The sequence below is a fragment of the Heliangelus exortis genome, chromosome 2 (assembly GCF_036169615.1).
Source record: "Heliangelus exortis chromosome 2, bHelExo1.hap1, whole genome shotgun sequence".
Lineage (NCBI taxonomy): Eukaryota > Metazoa > Chordata > Aves > Apodiformes > Trochilidae > Heliangelus > Heliangelus exortis.
Genome location: NC_092423.1, coordinates 90,946,926 through 90,974,597, shown reverse-complemented (window position 1 = coordinate 90,974,597; position 27,672 = coordinate 90,946,926). Strand labels below are relative to the sequence as shown.

Here is a 27,672-nt window from a genome sequence, read left to right as displayed (position 1 = left end):
CAGACTCAGAGTAGCTTGTTTCATTCTGCATTTTGGAAGGATCCTTTGTAGCCTTATAACCATCAGTTACGTTATCTGCACTTTTTATTTGCTTTTAATTTACTTACTTCAGAGGGTGAATACAAGCTCAGCTGTTTCCCTTTGGTTTCTACACATTTCCTCTTCAGTTTCTCAAGTACCAGAGCGACAAATGGGGCAACAACACAGTTAATCTACCAGAAGCAAATGTTTACAACCCAAAAGAATAGTCTGCATGGATGTTTTAACTCGACAGCAGAAAAAAAATTATTAAAAACAGGGTTTGTAACATGTGAGTTCACTTCCTTTTCCTCCACAAAGCCAGCACTTGGTGTCCAAAACACCCTGGCACAGAGAGAGGATCACTTTGGTGCCTGCTTATTTACTCATGTGAGTTTTTTGACAGGCCAGCAGCAGAGTACCTGCAGCCCTTCGTGGGTTGGTATTACTCGGAGTATTACTTCAGGCATTTGTTCTGGCTTGGTGAAGCCCCTTTAAACATGATTTTCAGTTCTCAATTAGGAGCAGCCAAACCAAGCTCTGTTACCTTTTTCTCTGTACAAGTTTTAAATTCATTGTGTCCAGACCCATCCCTTGACACTAAGTGCCCCGCGACCATACATTTAACCTCTCCTACCCACCAAAGAATGTGCCCATAACCATGCTGCCTTCTGGGAATAATCCCTGGGCCAGGAGCTCTTTGGAAGATGCTCTTTGGCAGGAGCTATACTAATAGCTTAACAATGCTTTTCAATTGTTCAACAATGAGAACAAACTATTTTGCAACAGAACAAACAAGTTGTGTCTCCTTGGAAAGGTCCCTGCCATTGTTGGTGCTTTTGTGCCTGGACCAGTAAACTAATGTCAGTGTGTGACTCCTCTTCCTGCTGCTCTCTGCTCTGCCTGTGAGTCCCATTCCCAATCCCAGCCTCGTGCTCCTTCGTCCTGGAGCTTTATGTTCACAGCCAGGCAGCACAAACTTGATGTCATCCACAAACTGCATAAACTTCATCCCCTTGCCTTGTCTTTCAATCAGTCGGCCCATCATGGGACTCTACTTTGAACATTGTCTATAAAAGAGCCCTTTTTATGAAGTACTGAGTATGCACAATTCCCAGGTAATCCACAAAATATTTTCTTGGACTCAGGAACCAAAGTTCATTTGAATTCAATGGTACACAGCTATCATCACAGCTCTGTGGATGCTCTGCTTCCCTGGACACATGGGTGCCTTCATATGGTCAGGATCCAGTCAGAAAACCCCAGTTTTAAGATAAGCAAAATCATCTTCTGTGAGCTGTGCAAGGCAGCTTTAGCTCTGCCTATCTGTTGAAACCAAGCTGAGATGAGAAGGTAAAATGCTTCCTTTCCCATAGCCCAGCAATGATAACATTTTTCATATCAGGTTCTTTTAGGAAAAATTTAATGTGCCGTGTATTTTATTTGGATAGGAGACAAGTTTTTCTGACTACTTCATCTCCATAATTTCTTTCCTCTCTTGTCAGTTTTTGGGTTTTTTTCCATAAGCTCTGAGTTCTTCCCTCTTTGTCACTGGAAATAAGCAGCTATTAGCCCTGAGCTTCTGCTTCAGGAAACAAAGATGAATCTACCATTCCTCTACACATTGAATATTGAAAGTTGAGTTTCTTGAGTATAGGGATGCTTTCTTTGCCCTGTCAAGGGTGAAATCAATGGAATAAGTGTCTTACAAGGGTCAGTGAAAATTTTAATCCCGTTATATACAAAACTCAACATAATTCCAGGGCAGGCTTCACTGTCTACCAAGAGCTCCCTCATCCTTACTGAAAGCTCTGGATGTCTTTCTTGTCCTCCACTGGGAAATAAAGGCCAGCCATCTTCTAAAGGCTAGGAAAGCTGGAGAGGTGGTTCACCATGCCATGGTGGAGCTGATATAGGTTAATGTAAAAGTGCTAAAATAAGGAAACACGAACTGCAGGAGAACTTTGCCTATCTCTTAAAAACAGACCTGAGAATGCTTTTATACCAGATTGACCAGACAGGCAGGGAAGTGGGAGATACAGTCAGAAATTATTAGGACTTGGTAAAATGGACACAAGGTATTTGCACAGTAAGTCGTCTACGGCCTTGAAAGAAAATCTTGTAACAGGCAATGGCAATATGATGTGCAAATGCAGGTAGAGAAGAAATGATGAAGTTTGGGGAAGTATGTTCTTAAAGGGCAGAGAAAAACCTTATAATGGCAAGGAGCCTGGTATCAAAGGCCTATTCTGAAATCTGAGGAGGTGAAAACAGTCCAGTCTGATGTCCTACCACTGATGCTGAGGAAGATATAAAGGAGCTGAACAGGTTACAGTCAGTGAAAAACAAAATACCAACACAGGCATGCTACTAATAAGAGAAAAACTCACTCCTAAACTGGCAGTCAGGTGCTGTTAATCTGAGATTTGAGAAAACACATTGCCAGTGAAAAGGGGTAAAAAAATCCCTATGGCTTTCTTTTCCAGGAGGGAGCACACTCATATCACAAAGTTACTAGGTTGTCCCCAGCTGGAGAAACAAGGAGGTGAATCAAAATTGTCCAGGCTGCCACGTGAAGAAGGAGAGTGGGGAATGCTGAAGTAACAGCAAGGAGCTGCACCGTGCAGTGTGAGACCGTGCCCAGCCATAACTATCACTTCAGTGCCATCAGCAACCTCACAGCAGAGTGATGGTGGAGAGCAAAGGAGCAGAACGTGGAGGATCTGAAGGGTGCAGGTGTCTAAAGCTACAGATTTCCATCAGCAACAGATCTGAGGTCCTTTTTTCAAAAGTGGGATGGTACTGGATGAAAACTGAAGGTGTCAAGAAACAGAGTACTAAGCAGCTTCAGAAAAATTCCTACAGGAAGAAATAAACAAGAAAGACTCCTGGCCTGGATTTCATGTTCTTTCATTCATACATGTTTATTAACAGCTAAAATTGTCCTGCAGGCAGTGCAGGCTCTTCTTCCTCATACCATGTTTTCAGCTTCTCTGACAGGAGATAATGATTTGCCAATAGTGTTAGGCCCATTAGCAGCATAATTTCACACGTTTTAACTTTCCTGCTACTATGTCTGAGGCACAAATCCTGGCTTTCCAGTCCTTGTGAACTAACTCTTCCTGTTGTAAGAAAACCTTTGGCAGGGTATCAAAGGGAAAAAATACCTTTGGAGTTTTTTCCTCTCTGTTTTTTTCCAGGAACATTCTTCACTCATCCACCTTGAAGCTAATTTAAGATGGGAGACCTGCTCCTGCAATCTGGATTAAGAACTAACAGGTTGTGAGGTACTTCTTATCTTCTCAGGTGTAATCAAATCACACGTGACAATCTCAGTGACACAGTGTTCACTATTCTTATTTTGTACTTCTGACTGTCACTTCTCCTCTTAATCTCACTCCAAAACACCTACAACTGGTAGCACATTTTCCAAAAATAATTTGAAGTAGCAAAACTAGACCTGAATCCCCAGGAAGAAAAATTTTGGGTTTATCAGTATTAATTCTGAGCTGGCACTTCTTCCCAAGAATTACTCTTCCCTGAAGAGGTGGTTTTAAAGAAAGTTTACCAAATAACTTAAAACATGCTGCACATTACTCCAATCTCAGACTTTGTATGAAAAGAGAAAAATAGCATCCAACCAAAGCATGCTTTGTACTTGCTTATGTAACTTTTCTAAGGAAGCAAAATCCACCAAACCTAACTGAAACACTGGTCTAGTGTTCCAACCAGTTATTTGTAGTTGAAAACAAACAGTAAAATTGTGTCCCTGATGTAGCTGTGCTGGTGCTGTTCTTCAACTTCCAGCCCAGAGAAACTCATCTCAATCACATTGCTTCCCTGGTTGCCCCAGGTGATGGATGATGCATTTCCACAGTTGTTACATCCATAAGTGTATTGTAAGTATACTGTCACTCAGCCTGTAGTCTCTGAAAAAAAAGTTAGAAATAAAAACAATAGGGAAAAAAATAGCCAAGTACTAGGACCAGCATGCTGTGCTGCTCCTCCTGATGTGGTCTTCTGGTTTCCAGCAAACAGCAGCGCAGCAGTTTCAAGTCAGAGGATGTATCTTGAACTCTGTGTTCATTAGACTTGATGACCTTAAGTCATGGTTTTGAACTAATTTAATCTTTTAGAGTTCACAGCATCCTACAGTATCCCACTGTGTAATCATGAGCTATAGGAGAAAAATACATTCTCTTCTTTGCTTTAAACCTGCTATGTGATAACTCCATCTGAAGCTTCCTAATTCTTGTGTTGTGACCAAGTGTTAATAATTACTCCTTCAATTTCTTCATTCACTTAATGATTTTATAACCTCCACAGTTTCTCCTCTCCGTCCTCTTTATTTCCAGACTGTAGAGCTTTTATCATGCCTTCAGCCAGCATTTTTGTCCCTTTCTGCCCCTATTCTAATTCCACTATGACGTCTTTGAGTGATGGGACTGGAACCACACATCACATATTCAAGATAGATACTCAGAGATGGTTTATATGAGCATTGTTGAAGCTTTGTCCATCCCCTCCTAAAAAAACCAAGAGTTGATCTGCCTTTTCAGATGCTCAACCATGTCCCAGGAGACCAGTGATGGCACTAAGTCTCTAAGCAGTGATTACCAAAACTGCCTTGCGTAGTCCTTACTCCCTCACATATTTTGTACTGCTTTGCATTAAAAAAAACAAAAAAACCACAACCAACCAACCAACCAACCAACCAACCAACAAAAAAAAAACCCCAAAAAATTCCCACCAAAAACCAAAAAATATCACTGGAGCTACTTTTCAGGTGCAAAGCTTGCCAGCAGAAAGTCCTAATGGAGACTACATGCCATATGCAGCCTGTGGACCCAAAAGGGAGCGCTGAGTGCCAGCTTCAGCAAGATGGGCAGCCCGCCTTGGGTGCAGATTGCCTGGTGTTTTCTGGCATGATAACCTCCCCCTTGCTTTCTTACGGCATTGGCAAAAATAAGTCAGCTGAAATCTTCCCTGGCTGCCTACTTCAGGCTAGTTTAGGCTTGTTGGGAGTTGATTTTGGTTTGGCATTTTTGTGGTTTGGAGGAGGTTGTTTGGGATTATTTTGTATTTTTTGTCTCAGGCAAAACAGCTCCTCTATTGCCAAGGAAAGGGCTTGGGAATGTACCTCTTATCCATATTTAAAAGAAATAGTTCCTGAGTTCACGCTGGGCCCAGACACCCCCATGGGCTAGGAGGGCTTTCACTCCTGTGAGCAGCAGGAACCCCAGGCTGGGCAGGGAAAAGGTCCAGGTTGCACCAGAAGAAACAAGCATCAGGAGGAGAGGGAATAAAGTGAAACAAAGAAAGTCAAGTAAATTAAGGGAAGCAGCAGGGGAAGTGCAAGAGAACCAAGATTCACCTTGATGCAAAGGACTGACTTGCTCTGGAGAGGAAAAAAGAGTAATAAGGGGAACTGTTATATCTAGGATCCTGTTTTATTTCTGTTCTTCATTATGGCCTGAGTTCATCAGTGCCTGACCCCGTTGCAGGAAGCTTCCAGCCCTTAACTAGAGAACTTGACAGTGGCTCCCTCCCATCTATGTGTGTCACTACCTCCAGCACCTCAAACACCGAGCTCTGCAGGCAGGCATTTTCTTACAAAGTTACAAGTATGAAATATGAAGCAGGCCAAAACCAAATACCATCACTCCCTCACGACAGACAAAAAAGCTAGCCAGGGCTCGTCTCAGTGTTCTGCTGACTCCTCCTGATCACCCATTCTCTAGAGACTGCTTTCTTCTGGCACCCAGCACCATGAATAATGTCAGATCCCAGCCAGTTGCATGGCGCCACTGCAAGGGGAACAAAAGCCAAGGCAGCTGTGGGGAAAAGGCCACTGTTCAAAAAAATCTAAATGATGTCACTCAACTCCATGACAGCATCACTAAAACATCCTTTCCAATGGCAACTGCCTCTCTCTGCAGTTGCCTGCAGTGAGGGTAGAAGGCATAGAATGGATAAGTCCACTTTTTTAAGGTGAGATGTTTATCATAAAACACCAAGTTTCAGCATGGACTCCCTCCCCTCCTGGACATGGAGCAGATTGACATCGAGCTGGGTCCCTCAAAGGGACCTCACCCAACGTGATGGTGTGTGAAGAGCAGTGATGGCTTGAGCATCCCTGTTCTCAGAGGGAGGAGAGCCCCTCATGCTCCCAGTTACTGTATTCTCTCTTACTAATTGTCATCTTTGATGTTGGGACATCTGGTTAGAAATCTTAATCACAGGTTGTGGCCCCAACGGAGTAGGCATGAACAGATGTAAGAGTTACATTTCTAATTATCTTAACACCTTTCCAGCAGTCTGTCATAAACACAAGTTAATTAAACCCCGTGTTAACACTCTGATGCAAAGATATAGCTATTTCTTTTTCATTCTGATTTACAAATGAAGAAGCTGAGGGACCAGCTTATACCTGCTACTCCATTTGAAGCCCAAGCCTGGCCTCTTCTCCTTAGCTGCTAGCTGCTTTCCCACCTGCTGGAAGATCAACATGTTTTGACCTGTTTCCAATAAAATTAACAGATGACATCCCGTGCCCCTGGAAAATCCTAAGAAAGCTGTCTTACAAAAATTACAATCATGAGGAGTTTTCATGTTTGTTACTTCTTCCTACCTCGGTGCCCTGGAAGCACCTCGAACCTGGGCTGTCCCTTCTGAAAACCTAGGACCAGCCATGGTCCCACCACGGATGCACTCCTGAAGGTACCAGGACCCGTACAAATAATTAGTCAGGTGACAGATGACTCTTAATTGCTCATGGGTTGTATCTCTCTGTCATTGCCCAGCACATGGTTATCATGATGCTTGCAGCTACAGATGAGCCAAAGGAGAGAAGATCTGACCTCTGTCCCTTGTGTCCTAGAGGCTACCCATGCTGAACTGTTTGCACCATGGTAGATCCCTGCCAGCATGGAAATACAGGCAATGGGTGGCAGCTGAAATACCTACGCCTTGTGAGAAATGTCCTGGGAGATCAGGATGCTGACACCCTCCAGCCATGCATCCCAAAGCTATGTGTGTTGGAGGAATACAGGAAAGGGCTGGCATGGCTGCAGAGCCAAGCTGGTGCACCAGATGTGCTCAGGTGGATTTGTGGCAACAAAAAGGTGGGAAGAAGCTTGCTAGATATCCTGCCCTCCCTCCAAACTTTCACAGGAAAGAATAACTTCAGCCCTTGCCTTGAATAATACCTCCCTTCCATCCCTCCTGGTGCTACCTTTGGGAGGAAGACAAACATTCCCTGGCTCCTCTAGCTTTGGGAAGGGGCTAGAAACAGGGAGGCTGCAGCAAACCAGGCTTAGTGGGCACTGCTCCCTGCCCCCAGGCAAAGCTTGCACACCTGCACAGCTGCCTTCCCCATCAAACAATGAACCCTTCCCATGAGCGAGCATCACCTAAAATTGCATTTTATTTTTCAGAACAGTTTCTGAAAGGAAAAGCATGAGCAGAGCTGTCAGGGGAAACACAAACGTGTGGATAAGTCTTTAAAGGGACTTAAAGGTGATTCAAAGTAGACACTAAGAAATTATCAGGTGCTAGAATGGGTTGCTCAGGGAAGTGGTAGAGTTACCACTCCTGAAGGTATTAAAAAAACGTCTGGATGAGGCATTTCAGAACATGCTCTAGGTGGATGGTGATTTTTTAATTTATTTTTTTTTCTGGGTTGACAGTTGGATGCTGTGATCACAAAGTTCTTTTCCAAAAGTGACAATTCTGCAATTCCATGGCTGAGATACACAGAATTAAGCAACAATAAAACCCCTGCTTAGGGTTTCCAGAAGTTCTTCATTGTACTTGCTAAGCAAAACTTGCTGATATTCATGGTGATTATAAAAATCCCAGGCACCAGCCTTCAGTTAGAAGAATCTCATAAAATCCAATTATCTCTCTTTTATTTCATAATCTTTTTATTGCAGAATCACTCTGGTAAACTGGCCTAACACTAGAGTGCTGCATTCAAGCACCCTTCTTTCAAAACTCTTCAAGCTGTCAGGGAAAGAAGGAAAAAAAAAAAAAAAAAGAAGTCTATTTCAGCCCAATTTTAATGCATCATTTTTGAGGTTAATGGGTTTTGTTATTTATTTATTTATTTGTTGAGGATTTAGAGTAACTGGCAAAACTGATCTGTGAGAAGGCTTAATTTAGGGGCAATTGCTGTAGAGCTATACTACTCTGAAGTGGCTTTACCACTCAAAACAGTATTTAAAAAAATACATCTTGACAAATGCGTGAATTATTATGAAGCCCTTTTTACTGTTGTCTTGTATTCTGAAGAAAACCTTTTCACTGAAAACTGATGCTCCTTTGTTGGTCGGCCTGTGCTGGTGAGCTACAGGCAGAATTGTACTTGGTGGGAATGCTGTCGAACAGATGGGATCCCTGTTTTGCACATGATTCTGGAATGCAATAAAATTGTTTAGTTCTGGGAAACACTTTTTCCTCCCATGCCACTTTCAGAATGGCCAAAAGGCCTGATCCTGAAATCCATACTCCCACAAGTAATCCTCACTCATGCTTCAGGAAGACGCAGGTTATGAAAGAAATAAAAAAGGACACCACCTTTGCATAGAAATATTCTCATTTCCTGATCTTAAGAGGGTGCAAAAGGGTACTTGCTTCAGGAAACAGATACAAAGAACCTATATATGTTGCTAGCAGCAGAAACATGGGGAGGAAAATATGTAAATGCACCACAACGAAAATGTGATGACTTCAGTGAACTGGCCTGGAGCAGAGGCATCAGGAATCTTCCCGAAAGATTTCTCTGATCAGCACCTAAAGCCAGCAATCCTGAACACTTCCCATCTCCTCACAGAGGCCATCAGTTGGGGATGGAGGTTAGAGTGAGAGGTGACAAAACCAAGACCTCCAACAGCAGAGGTCGGGGAAGTCACCGGGATGAAACACGTAGGGCCAGATTCTTGGCTGGTATAAATCACCATGACCCCAGAAAAAGTCACACTGGGGCTCTGCTGCTTTACACCCACTGCACATCTGGCCCTCAGCCTGTGGGAAGAGGAGATAATGTGTCTCATGCTTCATGCATTTCTGAGCAGCTGTTTTGAGGGACTCCTTGGAGCCTCACATGAGACTCTTTGCCCTCGCTAAAAGCTCTGGGAAGGTCTGATTGTGCACAAGCCATTTATAACTTCAGTGTCTGCAGGGAACAAATGCATGTGGAAAGACATTTCTAATGTAGTAAGCTGCTTCTTGGCTAACCTCTTTGTAAATCAGGTGAGTGAGGAAGAGATTATGTCCAGTCCCAGACAATTAAAAGCTTCTCGGTGCCTTTCCATAGAGCAATTTGCTTCAGTAGTTCTGAGAGGATCAGGTGGTTTCAGCCTGGTACAGCTATGTGCAGTGGTTTGGCAAGCATCAGATGGATTTTGCTAGGTGAATAAATGTGACCTTTCCCTCTAAGCTTTTTTTTTTTTAATTATTATTATTATTATTATTATTATTATTATTATTATTATTATTATTGTTAATCAGGAACCACATCTTTGAATCTGTCTTTTAACACTTCTGCTGGTCTAGCAGATGTGCCAAAAAAATCTTGCAATTAGCAGACTTAAAAAGTCATTTGACAATTTATTTTTTTCTTTTAATCTAAGAAGCTTTCAGCTCCAGTGTGTTACATATTGAGGGGCTCAAGTTAGTAAGTGAACAGTCAAGATTCATATGTTACATGACTTGTATGGCTAGGACAGTTCCTTATTATTTTCTCTCATTAGCAGGTGAGACCACTAATCACCACTTCTGACAGGGCTTGACTAGCACTTTACAAGCTAGACATAATAGCTTACAAATTGCTTAAAGCTGAAATTCAGGAATATTTGGGTCATTTATTTAAAGTGACCTTCAGTCACCTTCCAAATGGAAGCTCTCAATCAATTATATTTTCATGAAAATTCTGATTGTTCCTTCCGGTTAACTGCACCCCATGCCAGGCTAAAACCCTCTCTGTGCTCTTGGTGAGGGACTGAGTTAGTCTGGGCAAAAGTTGTACTCTCCTACCTTATTACCAAACCCCATGCTTCAGCTGCCAGGGCTAACAAAGATGGTAGATAGCATTCATATAAGTTAAGTGGATACCTGAAACAAATTAAACCCAGTTTGTAATTGAGAAGAATTGCAGAGGTGCCACGGGCAGGTTTCTCTGGTCACAAAGCAAGAAGAAAGGCATGATTACACCTTCATGATAGCAGCTTTTCTGTATAGACAATAACTTTGAAGATTAATAGTACCATTTTTATTCCCATTTCACTAATATAAGGAAGATCTGGTGAGCTTGACTCCACTAGGTAATTTGTTCACTGCTGCAGAAAAATTACTCCACTGTCACAGTGTGTGTTTAAATAGCCCACTCACGGTTTCCCACAGAAAAAGTGCTTGGGAAGACAGAGATGATGCCAGCTCCATAAATTATTTTATAGTAAATATGAGAGAATGTAACCTGAGCTTGCCAATTGACAATTATGCTTCAATTTACTGTAGAATAAGTAAAGGGACAAAGTGAAGGACAGATTTCTCTTGGGAGAACAGAATCAGGAAGACACTCCCACACCCCAGGCCTGTGATCAGCAGTGCTGCCTTTGAAACAATTGTATTTTAAAAGTATTTGCAGTCATCTTTCTAACATCATTAGAAGCTGCTATCTGCACAGCAGCTTCCATCTAGAGACTTTAGGGGCTTTCTAAAAATTAACTCAGTGCTTCTTGAACAGCCATTGAATGTCCTGAATCCATGCTGCCAACTAGAAAAATCATCTTTGCCACAACCTCTACTTTCTCCCTTTATCTTCTCCCTACTTTTTTTTTTTTCAATTAATCTCTATTAGCATTTATGATCAAGCCATAAAAGCATGTAGCAGACTCTCAAACCTTGCTACACTGTGTGAGGTGTATGAGCTACTGCTTGTAAAATGTGCTGATTCCAGAATTCCATGGCATGAAAGCACATTGTAAACAACATTTTTATCCCACTTGGAAGTAGAAGGACCTACTTTTGGACAAGTGGTAGAGGAAGAGATCTAGTTTTCTGCTGAAACAAATGACATATGGGAAATGTTATTGCTTTCTAATGTTTTTCTCTTTATTTAAAAACAAGAAACTGAATCAAAGCAATAGAAAGGGAGAAAAAAATCAGCATATACATGTGCAGAAGGAGAAAAAAAATCAGCATATACATGTGCAGAACAAATAGAGTTTCAATATTTCTTTATTTTCTGGCAATATGTTATCATGGTGATTCATACAGCCGGAGTGTATTTAGCAGGCACCATCCTCTCTTCTTCTTTCCCCCACTCCCAAACTCACCTTTTTCATCCTTGTAAAGCACTGTTGCTTTTAACCCTAACTTAGGTGTCATTTGGAAATAGGACAGTGAGTCTGATAACACACTCTATTTCTGATCTGGTGGTGATGCTCAGAGTCTGGACTCTGAGATTTTAGTACCCCAACAGCTTTGGCTCCTAAATTACTTGCATGCTGATATACATCAATGCCTAACTGGGTATACAATAGCCATCAGTTAAGCCAAAGGGGTTATATTTTTTCTGACACAAGAGCGTGTTGATCCCATCTACTGAAGCCAGGGCACCTGCATGCAGCCAGCCTGGGGACCTCTGCCCGCTCCCCCTGGAGCCTTGGCAGCACTCAGGCTGCTCCCTTCCCAGCCTTGTTTCAAAACAGAAGAAAACTGAGCTCTAAAACACAGTGTTCTCAGCACCCTTACATGGCCAGGTTCTTTCCCCACGGTGCTTCATCTGGACTTTTTGAGCATGCGTGCATGTTCAAAGAGGGGAGAGGAGTGTGACTTTCTCCCCAGCTTTTTGGGCAGGGCTGCCACACATGCCATCTGGGGACCTCCACCAGGAGGTGATGGGAAAGCCCAGCAGTGGGGTAAGGAGTAGCACTGTGGAGAAACAAAAAAGGGGAAAAGGTGTAGGTAGTGCAGAGCAGTTCTCTGGAGAAATCCTGGGAGCTGCAATAGCAAACACCCATCTCTGTGCTCACTTGTGAGCTCTGCAGTGCATCTCAGCAGGTGCCATTCCCTGAGCTACAGCTCTGGTGTCTTAGAGTATTTTGTAGTACAGAGTCAAGGAAGAGGTTTTCTTGATGCTTCATCATCCCAGTAGAAAAGAAGAGTTCCCCCACCCCTTGAGAGCAAACACCTCCCTTTTTCCTATTAAATGGCTGTACAACTCTTGAAGGCCTGAAGGCAAAAGCTTTTAAAAGGAAAGAAAAATAAGACATTTCACCCCCATGAGGAGTGGGACAATGCTAAACCACTGAAGCAGCTGGTCTTCTGTCCAGAAGCACCCATTAATGCTGTATTGTGGCATTATCCTTGCTCCCTTCTAAGTAGGCTCCTGTACTGAGGCAACTGATGCATTGTCCTCTGCATCTGATGAGGTAGAAATTAGCATTGCTGTGGCAGGAACACTGTTCACTACTAAGCCAAAAAAAAAAAAAAAAAAAAAAAGCTGTCATCCCTTCTCTCCTCTGCTTCATTTTGGTTTACATTTAAAGAAACCAAAACCAATCCATCACTGCAGCAGCTCCCCCAAGCCCTTAGGACTTGTTACTTGTAATGCTTGAAAACTCAACGTGGGGATAGGGGGGAGAAAAATTAGTCCTTGGATGTGAGTCTGAGGTATTTTTTCACCTCTCAGAGCATGCAGACAGTTTGTTAATACTAATGAGGCATGCAGCTGGGTGGAGGGAAGCTCCTTGCCTGCTGAAAAAACAGCACTGCAGGAGTGCACCTCGAGCACCCGTTGCAGCACTTTTTGTTGGTCTGGTAAATAAAAAGCGTTTGAAACAGGATTATCTGAATATTTTTCAAACGGCCTGCCGTGATCCCCGAGGCTGTTGCATTTCTGCCATGTTTAGGGCAAGAAACGAGAGCAATTTAGTGGCAGTGCTGCATGTGGCTGGCTGAGAGCAAACCTGCCCCCCGTGCCCCGGATGCATCCGGGGACGAGGCTGCAAGGAAGGGCTGGGAGACGGGCACCGGGGGAAAAAAAAGTGATTTAAAAGCTCTGCAGGTCAAAACCAGGGTAAGCGAAGTATGGATTACCAAAACAGATGAAGATTTATAGAAATTGTCAAAGGAATGCAATGCCTTTGGCAAGCGACGAGAAAAAAAAAAAAAAAAAAACAAAAAACAACAAACCCTGAAAGGTGCCTGAGCAAAAGCAGTTAAATTAAAACCATCTTTGTGACTGAGTTTGAGGAGGAAAACAGCTGGCAGGGGCTGCAGAGCCTGGTGCAACCTGGGGCCAAGGCAGCCGGGGAGTATACACAGCGTTTTGAGTCCTGTTGGTGTATGGAGCTGAGCTCACTGCTCAACGCAGCACAGGGTGGGCACGGGAAGGGGAGGCAAGAAAGAAAAAACCGAATTTTCCCAAGCTGTCTTAATCGTGGCTCAGCTCTGCTCTGGAGAAAAGGGATTAGACCTCAAAGTAATAGAGGAACGTGAAAAGAAAAGAAAAGAAAAGAAAAAAAAAAAAAAAAAAAAGTGTCACAGTGATTTTGCAAAAATGGACTGAACTGGATTTCAGCAAAGCTTTGTTGAGAAGGATACACTTTGAATAAATTATTGGATAATGTTATTAAATAATAAAAATATCAACACATAATACATTTTTAATAAATTATGATATAATATTATTGTGGTTTTATACTAATTAAAGTATATAGCCAGTTTTTCATACCTCTACCCAGAATGTGTCTATATTAGCTTAACTGATGAGCTATCCAGAAGTTGATCATTCCCTGCCTCAGGATGGGTAAAAATTGCTTATATTAAGTCACAAAAGAATGGATATTTAACTCAAACTGGATTTTCTCTAAGTGAAGCACTTGTATTTTAAAGGTATGTTCATCATTACCTTTGTATTCATGAACAAAACCTGACAAAAATAGCTGAAATTAAATTATCTTTTTTCAGGTTTATTGATAGATTTTTTTTAAAGAGGCAAACTGAACAACTGAGAAAAAGCAGAAACCAAATTTTCTTAAGGTAGTTCAAAAAGAAGCTTTGTTAGCAAGAGTCCCTGTGTAGATTTAAAGCTTGTATTTCCTCATGTTAGTGAATTCACCTTCTTTACTACAATGCAGGTTTACTGCAAGGTTGAAAGAATGGGCAGAAAAGCAACAGCAGAAAAACAACTCCTCTTATGGTTGAATTAAAAAAAAAAAAAAAAAAGAAGAGAGGCAGTGATCCACCACTTCTAAAATCTTGTAGCACAGAAGAAATAGAAACATTAGCTCATCTCCCCAAATACACTAATTTCTGTCCTTAATACACCTGTTAGCTTCAAAGACAAAGCAGATGAGAAGAAAAGGATTGCGTATTCATGTGGTGATGGAAATATGAACCGGATCTGCGGTGGCTGCTGCTGACAGGGATTGAAGTCTCTTTAGCCCTGCTAGTAAATCAGCCCCTGCCTTATGCTTTGAAAAATGTATCTTTGTTCTTTAAGAATCCAGCATGGCTTCCCAGCTTTATTCTCAAAAAAAAAAAAAAAAAAAAAAAAATTATTTTTTTTTAATTTTCATTGAATTCCCATTCTGTTTACACACAGCTTAGTTGGCATTATTAGTTTGAGGAGTCTTTATTAATATGAAAGAGATGGTAATGAAGCATATGTATTCCCTGAAGGAAGCATTAAAGAAAACGAACCAAAGACAAATGAGTTTAATCTGTACTTCTCAAATTAACATCATATATACAAGATGCACCAAATTTAAAATTAAGACTAAAATTAAATTGCTTATTAATTGCCGACTGCTGAGAACTTTCTCTTCCTTAGAGAAAATAAACAGACTAAAAAATTGAAACAAAAATGAATACCGATCTTTCATTCTCTGTGGCTGTGACTTTGAGTTCAGCCACATCACTGCATGTCTGAAATGTGTAAGCATACTCACAGGGCTCTTTCCTGATCCAGGAGGTAGTGCAAGCAGCAGGGTCCCTTTCCAAGGGTCAGCTGGAGGACAGGTGGTCTGGAATAAGATCCCACCTGAAATGACTGCTACCAGCAATGCATGTAATACCAGCATTTCCCCTGCTTCAGGTTACATGACTAGTCCTTCAGCTATTGATTAACTGTGCTCTGGTGAACTGGCCTTGCTGCTGCAGATTTCGAAGCACTAAACCATATGCATCCAGCTGCTGGAGCTCATCTTCAAATGGAAACATCCTGAAAGGGATGTTCAGCCCCTGAGCACCCCAGGGATGCTGCATCTCCACAGCTTGGCTTTGGCCATCACAGCAGGAAAGTGAAGATACCACATTGCTCCAGCAAAGATAAAAAGAGGGAAAGATCAAGTTCATACAAACATTTCCTTTCTCAGCTCTCTAGACTTTATTTTTCCAGCTTAATTTAGAGCAAGCCTTCCAGACACGGTGCAAACCCAGAACTCAGAATAATAGACTGGCTAGGGCTAAAGGGTACTTAAAGATCATCTATTTCCAACCCCTTGCATGGCCAGGGACACCTTCCACGAGACCAGGTTGCTCAAGGTCCCAACATGTGGAAAATGTTAATTTCAGATCTATTTTACAACAAGCTGGAGTTGGTTTGTTGCTGGGCATAGCTTTGATCTTCCTTATTGGAGCCACATGAAAAGTAATCTCAGTTCTTTTTTTTGCCCCTAAATTCACAGATATTCCCCACCACTACCACTGACACTTGTCCAGCATGTCTGGAGAAGGGGAGATGGGTCATTTGTCACGTCTTCTAAGGACTTTGTGCTCTTTCCTTAGACATGCAGACTATTGTAGGAGATGTTGAGCCGTAGAGAACTGGTTACACAGGTCTGTGTCTTTTCCTCAGCTTCTATACATCACAACTGATGTTTTGGGCAGGACTGTGTAGGAAAAAACACCCCTGTCAAAGGCTCTTGGTGACTAAAGGGAACTGACTGAAGGAAAAAAGCCTGTTAGAATTATAAAGGTCTTTGACAAAAGATGGAAAAAACCCAATTCATTGAAGATTCTCTAATTAATAACCAACCTCACTAATAAGGGCTGCTAAAAGAGGAAGGCAGGCAGCTTGATTTATTTCAAAGAGGAAGTGGTGCAAGCTCTTCTCCCCAAACTGATGATCTGTGGTCTCAAATTAATGACTTGCAGCACTTTGCAGATCTCAACACTCTTTATGAATAACCATCCGTGTCTGGAAAGTTTGTGCAGGTTTGTCTCTGTGGGACACAACGGGCACCTCCAAGCACCCATACACTCCCAGGGCATCTGGTGCATCACCGGCTGGTACTTTTCTGGGTGAAGTTTCTGCCCTTACAGCCCAGAAAGCCAACCCTACCAAGGGCTGCACCAAAAGATGTGTGGCCAGCAGGACGAGGGAGGTCTTTCCCCACTCTGCTTCACTCTTCTGAAACCCCACCTGGAATAATGTGTCCAGTTCTGGAGCCCCAGCACAGGAAGGACAGAGAGCTACTGGAGCAAGTCCAGAGGAGGCTTTCCAGTACATGAAGGGGCCCTACAGGAAAGCTGGGGAGGGACTTTTTCCAAGGACATGGAGTGCTAGGACAAAGGGAAATGGATTTCATGTGAAAGAGGGTAGATTTAGAGTAGATGTTAGAAATTCTTCACTGTGAGGGTGGTGAGACACTGGAACGGGTTGCCCAGGGAGGCTGCGGATGCCAACTGCCTGGAAGTGTTCAGGGACAGGTTGGATGGGGCTTTGAGCAACCTGGTGTCTAGTGGGAGGTGTCCCTGCCCGTGGCAGGGGGGCTGGAACTGGATGTTCTTACAGGTCCCTTCCAACCCAAACCATTCTAGGACTGAAACTTATTTTGGTGGCGGGACCGCCCGTGAAACCAGGCAGGTGCACACGCCAGGGCCTAACCCCACCCGCGAACAAACCGATTTTACTTGGCGCCATCCCCGCTGCCAGCCCTCCGGACCGACACCGCCTCACAGCGCTGCCCCAGCAGCCCCTCCACCCCCGACAACAGCCCCGACTCGGGGGCAGGCGGCCCGCACTCGGTTCAACCGCGCCGGGGCCAATTCCCGCAGCAGCTGCCGGGGCTACCGGCACATCCCGGAACCCCCCACACCCCGGTACCCTCCACGCCACCGCACCGCCTCCCCGCAGCCCCGGGGCCGGGTCCCGCCGCGGCGGCCGGAGGGGGCGGGGCACAAGAGGGGGCGTGGCCAGCGGGAACGAAGGAGGGGGCGTGGCCAAACGGCTCGGAGTGGGCGTGTCCGCGGGCGTGTCCGTGTCCGTGGGCGTGACCGTTTGCCGGCCCAGGCGCCCGCCCGCCCGCCGCCAGCCGCGGGCGCGCGGCTGTTCGGGAGCCGGAGCGCGAGCCCAGCGGAGCGGCCGCTCTCATTGGCGCGCGGGGACAAAAGTGTCCGCAGCGCCGCGGGACCGGGAGGAGGAGGAAGAGGAGGAGGAGGAGGAGGAAGGGGGCGACCGGGGCGCCGCGTGCCGCCTGCCCCGCGCGGGGCGATCGGCTCGCGGGGGGCGAGGCCCGCGGCGGGCGGGAGGCAGCGGCGGCGGCGGCGCTGGGGGGTGGGGGGGGGAAGGTAGTGCGGGTATCGGGGCCGGGAAGATGAACCGGAGTTTCAACAAATCTCAGACTCTGCGGTACCTGGAGTGCAGCGCGGTGGAAGTAAAGAGCAAGGTGAGGAGAGCGCGGCGCGGCCTCGCCCGGCAACGGCGGCGGGGGGTGGTGCGCCCCTGCCCGGTCGGCTCCCGAAAATGAATGGGGCCACCCCCTCCGCTCCGGCATCCCTCATCCCCCCCCCCCCTTCCGACACACACACCGCCGCCTCCCTGCCCGGTGCTGCGGGAGCCCTGCCGCAGCCGCTGCCCGGAGAGCGATGAGAGGCTGGCGGCAGTCTGCGGAGAGGCGGGATCCCCGCTCCGGGCGCAGCTCCCGGCCTCGCCCCCGGCAAGCCTCCCCTGCCCGGCATGAGGCGGCGACGGCGGCGCGACCCTTCCCCGCCCGCCCCCGGGGCGGTGGCGGGGCCGGAGCGGGCGGGCGCCGGGGGCCCCGCTCCCTGCCGCTCCCGCTCGATCTTTTGTTTCGCCGCGGGGACTTCTGCGCTAACTTTGTGGGGCAGCTTGGAAAACGGCGGTCGCCTCGCCTGACGCGAGGGCAGGGCTCTGGCCGGGGGTTACCGGAGGCGGTGCCGCCCCCGCGGTGCTCCTGCCCCCCGCAGCCACGGGAGCGTGCCGCACGGGGGGCTTCTGCCATCTCCCGGGGGGTGGTGGATCGGGTGTCGCGGCGCGGTTTGGTCAGAGGAGTGTAGGACCGGTAGGGCCGGGTTCCCCCGGGTTCTCCCGGGTTCCCCCGGGCCGGTGGTGGCAGCGCCGGAATCCTGCGGGGGATCCGAGTGGGAGAAGCCGAAGCCAGACCCGAGAGAAGCTTCACGCTCCCGTGGCGGCTTTGCTAGGTGCTACCTGTGGGTGCCAGGGCCAGCCATAAGCCAGGCAGCGTTTGCGGGCTTGTGTTGTTGGTGCATTTATTGTGTTGTAGCGGTGACCTGCAGGGCTGTCATGTGCAGACACAGCTGCCTGCCGGGGCTCGGCTTCTTAAAATCATGGTACCGTGTCTTGCTGAGCTCTCTTCAAGAGGTTCTGGTCGCTTTAGGTTGAGCCAGCACATCAAAATCTGGTCCGCCGCTTCTTGTGTGCGAAAAATAGGTAGCGTTTAAGCAAAACTGAAAAATCTCCTTTTAAGCCTGTGTTTTATAGACGTAAAAATGGCGTAGGCAGTGCCTAGGTTGAAAAGTGTGAATTATCAGTAGCATGTCCCGGAATTGTGCACAGCTCTGGTGTCCTGGTTAGACAGTATTAGAGGTGCAGTCTTTGGGACTTTGTGCTCCCCATTTTGTTCCTTGCTGCTCTTAATATCTGCACGCAGATCAAACAGCCTTAAGGAACACATAGACCTGAGGGTGGTCGTATTTCTTCAGTCGGAGAACTGCCTTATGTCCAAGGGACTCAAATAATTTCTAAATGTGGCACCTTAAATGTAGGTGGAGGCTCTTGTTTCCTACCCTCCAGTTGCCACTTGAAGGGACTCAGCTGGCCTGGAAAGTTCCATCCTGCTTCCATTGCTGGAAAGTTTTGTTTCAGTTTGTACTGGTTCTGAGGTGTGAAACACCCACAACATTCATTGAGGCTCCCAAAAGCTCTAAATCCTGTTTTCTAGTTACCGAGTTACACCCAATGCACTGCATGAGCTTCAAACTAAAACTTTGACCACAGAGAAACTTTTTTTTTTTTTTTTTTTAGTTATCCTTGCTCTCCTGCTCTAATATTGTAATAGCTTGGGTTTGTTTTATTAACAATTAAAAAGCAACCTTGTAATGAACAGCTTTTACAGCTGCAGTAATCCTGTAAGTGAATCCCAGATGGTTTTACAGACACAGGGTGATTCAAGGAGGTTTTAAGTGTTAAGAATGACTACAGAGTTAGGGAGAGAAGGAAAATAAACTTGCGTCTGTGGGAGGGGTTTACTGGGGGCCTTCTGTAGCTCAGAGTTGTCACCACTGATAGCCCAGAAGTTAACTTTAGAGAACTGTGCTGCATTGGAAGGAAACTTGAAATAGAAGCTGTATTAAAAATATCCCACTGAAGGCCTGCACCCAGCAATGGTCCATTAATATAAAGTGTGGGTCGCTGGAGGCTGTGTTGTTGAGGTTGGTTGCTGGTGGGGTTACACTATTAGTGTGTCTTGTGCACAACAACATCTCCAGTGTTCATGTAGCAGTCTGGTGCAGGTTGTTGGAAAACAGAGGTTGGTGATGACGTTGCAAGGTGGTTTTCTTTTGCTCGCAGCGCTGGTAGGTTCTCTCTCACGGAGTCACTAAATGGCTAGATGTAGATCTAGTGAAAAGCCAGTGGTACCTGGCAAGGTACAGTTTGAAGACCTTATACCATAAAACGTAGTAATCTTGTAGGGTTGGTTACAAGGCTGTCTGTCTTTTCCCTGTGAATCACTGGGTTGTCCTGCTGGTGTTCATATAGAAATACAGATCTATTTTTTCTGGATAGGGTGGACTACCTAAGGCTGGGGAAACAAAAAAAGATCCAGTAATGCTGCTTTTGGTAGCTGCGTGTAGTCAGCCTTTTAAACATCTAGTTGCCTGTGTTTTGTAAGTACAAGGCCTGCCCGGACCTGCCTGAGAACTCGAAAGTTGAGTCTTGAGAACTCATGATTTTGCAGCTATCTCCTGGGAGCGCAGGCTGCCGGGTGAGCGGAGGTGGGTGCAGCTCAGCCTCCGCGCCAGGGCATGCTGCTGGACGGGGATCAAGGGATTCTCGGGTGGCTTTTCAAAGGCTGGGGAAGTGGCGGGCCGTGGGCAGGTGGAATCCCTTGTAGCGTAGGAGAGGGTGTGAGAGCGTTGTTTTTACATGACGGCGGCATGAAGTAGCTTTTCTCCTTCTCAAGTTGGACATGAAGGATCTCTGGAAGAAAGAGCTGTGGGGAGTCGGCTGGGCTACAGTCTGCAAGCACTGGGGTTTTGGTATTGGTGCCTCTGTTGCATTAACCAGGTGGTTCTTTCCTTAAGGTTGAACCACCACCTTCCATCTGGTGTGCTGTGTTAGTCAGGATCCAGAAATGGCTCCTGAGAAAACTGAGATTTTCTTGAATTTCTTGAGGTTTTTTTTCTCCAAAAGAAAGTTCATGAAAGGTGGTTTGTGCAGTTGATTATTAGAGGGAGTTTGTTTGTCAGATCCTTAGTACCACATTGCATTTGACACTTCCCTGGCAGTCCCCCAGTGTCCTTAAATTTTAAGATTCCTGATGTGTGTCAGATGATTATTTAAAAAAATAAAAGGGGGGCGGGGGGAAGAACGAGGAAGGGAGCATTTCGGTGGCTAAAGTCACTGCAGTCTTTCAACATCATTCTTGTGCTGAAGAGCCAAGACCTGCAGTGAGTATTTCTCTTCCGTTGTCCAGATTTGAGCTTTGTGGATGGTTGGATTTCAGGTGGTCTAAACCTTCCATGGGCCTAGCCTAACCCACCCATCACCTGTACTGGGAAAGCAGCCCAGAAACATGCTTCAGCTCCTGATGCTTGTGTCTGTGGATATTTTAATGCCTTGTGGCTACCTGGTGGGAACATTTGCAGTGGTGTGTTCTCTGGTGACGTATCTTTGCAGAGGGATGAGCTTTGTGCCACTGTTTACTACCTCTTGGTGTGTATCATGTTTTTTTTTTCCTCTGGGTGACTGTAAGGTGCTGGAGAAGCCTCCTGAATCACTGTGTTGCAGCAAATACTGAAAATAAAAGCCAGCTGTATGCACCTCTGCTTTCAGACATGGCAGTGATGGGAATTGCTGTAATCTTCTGCTTTAAGAAATCCGCTTCCCTTGGGTTCAGTGCTTCCTCCCTTCTTCTGTCTTTTCCCCTGAGAGCTGCCCTTATGATCCAAACAGAAGCTTATTGCTAGATATGAAAGTGGAAGGATAAAGAGAAACCTACTTAGAAATTGGTACATGTTGTAGGAAAATATTCACTGAATTGTAATTATACCTTATCCCTCTTCTCCCTTCTTTTGTGACAGAACACATTAGAAGTTCTTATCTGGGTGTTGTCTGTGTAGGATCTGAAAACACATTATCTTGCTGACTTAAAACAACTCTGCATTCTCATGTGTCTAGTTCCTTTCACCCATCAGGTGACAAGTATCTGTCCCCTCCTGAAGAAAAAATATCTGAAAAAGAATTCCAGATGACCCTTTCTCTCTCTCTTCTCCCTTTTGCCAAGAGCTCCAGCTCATGCCACGTGTGGGGTTTTTTGAATCTGTTTTCTTAAGAATCCTGCCTGTGGCCATGAGATCCCAAACCTTTTTTTCGTTTTCTCTCCTTAGCTTTACAGAGAGGTTGCAGGCCTCTTTCCCCTTCAGTGTAAGTCTACAAAAGAAGAGCAAATATTTTAAAAATTTGAGTTCCTACATTAATGGTGAGACTCATCTTTAATTATACCTCCATGATAGTCAGTCTTCTCTTGTCCTGCTCTAAGTGATGAGAGGGAGGGTTTTTTTGGTTTTTTTTTTTTAATTGCTTTTAATATAGGATGCTAGTTAATCAGCCCAAGTGTGGGTTTTTTCCAGTCACTTGGGTATAGTAGAGGTATAAGATTGATTGAAGCTTTGGCCTGGTAGCCTTTTAAATTGTTTGTTAGCGAAACCCTGTTTGCACTTTGAAACTGACAGGTGTATGTTTTTTCTCTTAAAAGTGGCAGAAAATTTGCTACTACTGTGTTTCCCACAAGCTGTATGAACAAGTTAAAATTAATTCTCATTTTTCAAATGTCAGTAAATGCACTCATGGTTTCCTGAAAAACAGTCCTTTGGAAAACAGTCCTTTGGAAAAAAGCCTTTTTTTTTTGCTGAACAGTAGGAACTTTTGGTGCTGACTGAGATTTATAAAAACACAGCTACCTGACACAAGTGCTGACTGTGGCATTTCTGCCTTATTAATAGTGTTGTGTTTGATTGCATTATAAACTGATTGACAAATTAACAGTGATGTGACGAACATCCTACTAATGTAAACAAACCCATTAGGATAAATATGATCCAGCTAACTATAACCATATTTTCTTTTCCCCCTTCTCCTATCCTGTTTTGACTTTTTTCCAGTAAATGTTGGTGTTCAGATGAAGGCGACAAATGGATTTTTAATACATTTTCAATTATAATTTGATGTATCCAGAGTACAGATGTGATACTGTTCAGGACCTTGAAGACAGAGAGCATGTTTAGGATCAGCTATGTGCGTGCTTTCTCTTGTGAAGTCAGTAGCAGATAAAATAATGTGTTTTGGTCTTGGGCAAGTGTAGAAATCAGTGCTTCAGGAAACCTGCCCAGCTCCTAGATTGATGTAATACCCTGGCAGCTTGTGGGTGGTTTGTCCTTGCTCATGTGTCATCTCCTCTTCTTAGGGGGATTGTATATCCATTTTTTTCCCCCTCCAAAAGTTGCCAGTGCTGCTCAGACACCTCAGCAGTAATGAATATCCACATGACTGTCTAGCACTTAGAGAAAAAGAGATCTCTTACAGACTGGAGTCTCACACACATACAGTGTATTCAAAAGGCATAAAGTAGAACATCAAGAAATGTTAGAACTTTAGCAATATCAGTAAGAGCAAACTTGCTTTTATTAGTCCCCTGTGAAGAAATTTTAAAGGTCTGATGCTTCTCTGTCCGGTGTTACCTAAGTGAGAGAGGTTTACAAATTGTGGTTTCAAGCCTTTTGTACTTTGTTTTCACTCCAACCCTGAAGTCTCACAGGCTTTCTGAAGTTTTAAGAAATGTTTTCCATGTGTAGCATGCTTGAAAATTCATCAAAAAGTATCACTCTTTATAAACCTACAGGATGTTAAAACAGACTTCAAGCCTGTTTTAAATTTTTAAGCTGTACTTCCAAGTTAAGGTCATACTTGTCATACCTAGAATAAAAATAAGTGCAGTGAAAAGCCCTGTAACCAGCTGATTTAACTTCTGGTTTTGAGCTTCAAAACATACTTGATTATATGCAAACCAAATGTGGCACAGACTCAGAAAACCACAGTGCTTCCCCCTCTCAAATGAAGACTGTGCCACAGCGACAGCAACTTGAGAAGGTTTGGATTGTTGCAGAACGTGTCAAGAGAAAGAGATGGTAAAGTTACTCCCTTAAGAAGTCTTGACTCTGTTTTTTCCCTTCCCGATTTGCTGAGCTTTTGAGAGCAGGTTTTGTATTGATTCTGATGTGCTAAATAGCATCTACTAAACTCCTGATTCCTCTGTTATTAAAAGTCTTTGTTTTTTGTAGCAGGATGAAGTTCTGAAGTGGTCAGTACCTATCAGACTGAAGTCTGTCAGTGCCTAGGTGACTTGAGAGAAAGCTGAACAAGGTCCTGCACAGCAGCTGAGACACAACTGTTGGTGCTGTGCATCTTTGCTGCCCTTTGCAGGTGAAGGTGCCAAATTTTTCAGCTGAAAAGGTGTTGGGGAGACAAGTCATTTTGCCATAGTTCTGTTCAGGTGATGGCTGCAGTAAGCACCAGCACAGTGTATCTATCTTCTCTCATCTGTGCTATGGCACTAAGAGAGTGCTAGTGCCTGTAGCAGATCTGTGTAAAGCTGGGGCAGATGCTCTGACCCACCAGTCTTCAGTGTAGGAAGGTATGCTCAGGTGCTAGGGGTGTAGTCTCGGGTCCTGGGTAACAACAACAACAAAAAGTTGTTGTTAAAAATCTAGTTACCAAAAGTTGGTAGTTTCTCTAGAATGGTCCTGAAGTTAAAATTTTGCTATAGGTGTGGGTGCTAGCTGTGCTAACTGGATGGTTATCAGTATCCTTAAGCACTGACCAGAAGGTTAGGGTTTCCATCTTGTCTTTCAAGACCTCCCATGCTCTCCTACTCTTGATCCCGCTCCCAGGTTCTCATCTTTGCTTTCATAATAATTTGTAGCCTAGTAGTAACTTGGGAATTTCTGAGCTGCTTAAAACTTCAGCCAGTCTGTCTGTCTTATGTCTTTGAATTTTAGTCTTGCCACACTGAAACAGTCCTAAGGGACACTGAACAATGAATCTTTAATTTGATGAGATGCTCTTCAAAGCTGAAAGGTTGTTTACAGCCAAGTCAGAAAGGAATGTCTCCTGTGTGAGGTTAAAATACCTGTGGAGGCTCCCTCTGGCAGGCTGCAGGACTAGCCACCTCCAAGTAACTCTTCAGGGGTGCAATTAATAGTGCTTTCCTCAGGAGTCCCTTATCATTCCCTTCCTGAGAGATTTTTTGTGCCCTTTATCTGCGCTTTTAGTAACAAAGAAATGCTCTTTAGGGGATTGATTGCTTGCCCTTAATTACCTTTAACATACTGGCCAGAAGATAAAGATGAAATGTACCTCTGGAGACATTCCATCTCTCCAAGTGAAGGCAAAAATCTCCTGGTACGGATGTAGTCCCGTTCCCATTGGAAATTCCTCAAGTTAATTGAGGCAGAAGTGTCTGGGACAGGGTGTGGTGCTCCAGCCCCAGGGCCACCCTGCCCGGGGCCATCCCTCCTGCCTCCACCCTGCACAGCTGTTCCCAGTCCCCATCAGGTCTGGCGAAGGTTGTGTGTGTGCATCAAATTACTTCTCTGCAGCTGCTGTTGGCCCTGAGCTCATGGGGAAACCTCTGGCGGAAACTAAAAGGGTTTTAAATAAGCTTGGAACCAGCCAGAGCCCCTACTGCTTACAGGTGTTTTGTAACCATGCAGATGGTTACTCTTCGTAAATGCTCAGAAAATGGTTTGCTCTTGCTAGAGACCTGCAGGGTTGCCTTTGTGCAGAAAACCAGGCTCACAAATTTCTCTGGTGTTGGCAGTGTTGACCAGACCTTCAACAACACCAGTGCTGTTTTTTTTTCCCCCTCTGAGTGGCAAGGTGCCAAATGTTCATTTCCTCTTCATGCTGATGTTTACATGGCATACGTGTGCATCCCATGCTGTATCTGTGCTAAAGCTGTGTGTTCAGATGGTGTGTGTGGTGCTCACTGTTCTCTTGAAAATACAGGATGAGCTTGGTCTAGGAAATTCTAGGAGGAAATTCTTTACTATGAGAGTGGTGAGACACTGGCACAGGTTGCCCAGGGAAGTTGTGGCTGCCCCCTCCCTGGTACTGTTCAAGGCCAGGTTGGATGGGGCCTTGAGCAACCTGGTCTCTATTGGGAGGTGTCCCTGCCCATGCTGGGGGGTTGGAACTTGATGATCTTAGAGGTCTTTTCTAACTCAAACCATTCTATGGTTCTGTAGTACATCCTTTGCAAAGAGAGTTTGGTTTGTTTCCAGTAGGGGACTGGAAGGGAAAAAGGAAGAGATTTGCTTTTGGAAAGGTAGACCAGCAACTTAAGGCAAAGATTTATTTTAAAGGCTTTGCTGCAAATGACTGCTTCTTGAAGGAGAACATCGCTGTGGGTTTAAATTGCAAGAGTTGAGGCAGTGAAGAAGTCTGGAACTGTGTGCAGCCTGGAGGCAGTACTGACTGAGAGGATAGAGAGAGAGCAGACACATGGGTGACCTGGTAGAAGAGGAGCTACTGGCACAAGGGTGGCAAAGACAGGGATTAAGAATTTAGAAGAACAGGCTGGGAAATTTTCTTTTGTGGATATAAGAAATAGCTGGGTGGTAGGGAGGCAAAACAGTGTTTAGGAAAGTTAGGGAAAAGTACAGGGCAGCAATAAACACCAAGTTTGGCTGTGCAGAGAAGAAGCTGAGGGTGTCCATGGATTTCAGATACTGAGCAGAAAAGATACACATATACTGGATGGTGGTGATGAAGTTACAGGTGCTGAATAAGGCAGTCTAATGGTCTTCTGCCCCAAAATCATGAAAGGGTGTAATTTATAACAGGGAAATGGATAAGCTTAGCTTTAAGGGGTCCTTTTGCTGGCTGTTGAGCATCTGTGAAGACATCAATAAAAGACTGCATGGGAGGCACACCTCATGAGCAGAAGTTGATCTGAGAGTGATGGGGACAGAGAAAGAAGCTGAATTTGTCTCTCAAGTGCAGAAGAGAAAAAAGTTGTCATGGGCCAAACCTCACAGCCTGCTGGAGAGTGTTAGAGGGGGTTGCAGAGTTCTTCAAATGAAAAGCAGAGGCATGAGGCATTGTGGCTGAGAAACATGAAAAAGAAGCAGAACCACTGGATTTCTTTGTGGGGAGAAAGTATTCTAACAATTAAAAATATTGAAGCATGGCTGTATTTTCATGGGGGAGTGAAAGGGGAAGAATACAAGGGAGAAGGGTAGGAGTATGGCACAATGCCAGTCAAAAAACCCCCAAAAAAGCTGGGGGAGAAGGTAGTGAAATCGTGATGGGGTTCTATGAAGGACAAATAGGATGTCTTGCTCTTGTGATTGTGTCTTGGATGAAGTAGCAAGAGGTAAAAAGGAACTGAGAAGAAGACAAAATCCCACATTTCCCATCAGTTTGATTGCTGGGGTGGAGCAGAATTGCTTTGGGGCAGGGGGAAGATGTGGCTGGCAGAGAAACACAGACAAGAATGTGACAGCAGAGCTCTGAAGTCCTAGATGAAGTCAGCCAGCATAAATCCATTTACATTCAGTGTCATCCCTCCATCTCTTTATTGGCCTCTGCTCCTTCTCACTGATAAAGCACCCTGCTCAGGTCCTCCCCATTTTGAAAGTCTTGTAGGTAAGCAGAAATTAAAGTCTATGCAAGGATGAATGTGTTTGTTTCACTTTCTGTTCCTGATATTTGCTTCATGGGAGAAGTAGGTGGCTAATATAATTTATGTTTATTGCTAAATGTTGCTCATTGATTGATGTCTTCTTACTACAATAGCCTGAACTCAAAGACAGCAATAAACTAGAGGGATATCACTTCATAAACAGAGGGCTTCAGTTTTTACCCTGTAAATTTTTTGAAGCCTAAAATTTAAGGGAAATTTTTTTCTCTCTTTTACTGGTAGGTAACTTTTTCATTTCACAGAATAGCAGCCCACCAAGTAAAAAAACACTGGAGTTCTGTTCCCCTGCTCCCTTCTCTCCTCTGACCCTTTCCCAGGGAAAAAAAAAAAAAAAAAAAAAAAGCAGTTGAATGCTCTTGATTCAATTGAAGTAAGCGTTGGTCAGTTAGATGTGACTTTC

At 44.7% G+C, this 27,672-nt stretch overlaps 1 protein-coding gene across 1 annotated transcript in view; it reads left to right on the top strand.

The window, feature by feature from the left end:
* The first annotated feature begins 17,574 nt into the window (after positions 1-17,574).
* Positions 17,575-27,672, top strand: part of PARD6G (par-6 family cell polarity regulator gamma) — a 68,183-nt gene continuing 58,085 nt past the window's right edge. The window contains exon 1 of the mRNA XM_071736994.1: positions 17,575-17,696. Coding sequence (XP_071593095.1) covers positions 17,625-17,696 — 72 coding nt within the window. The 5' untranslated portion in view covers positions 17,575-17,624. The remainder of the gene's footprint in view (positions 17,697-27,672) is intronic.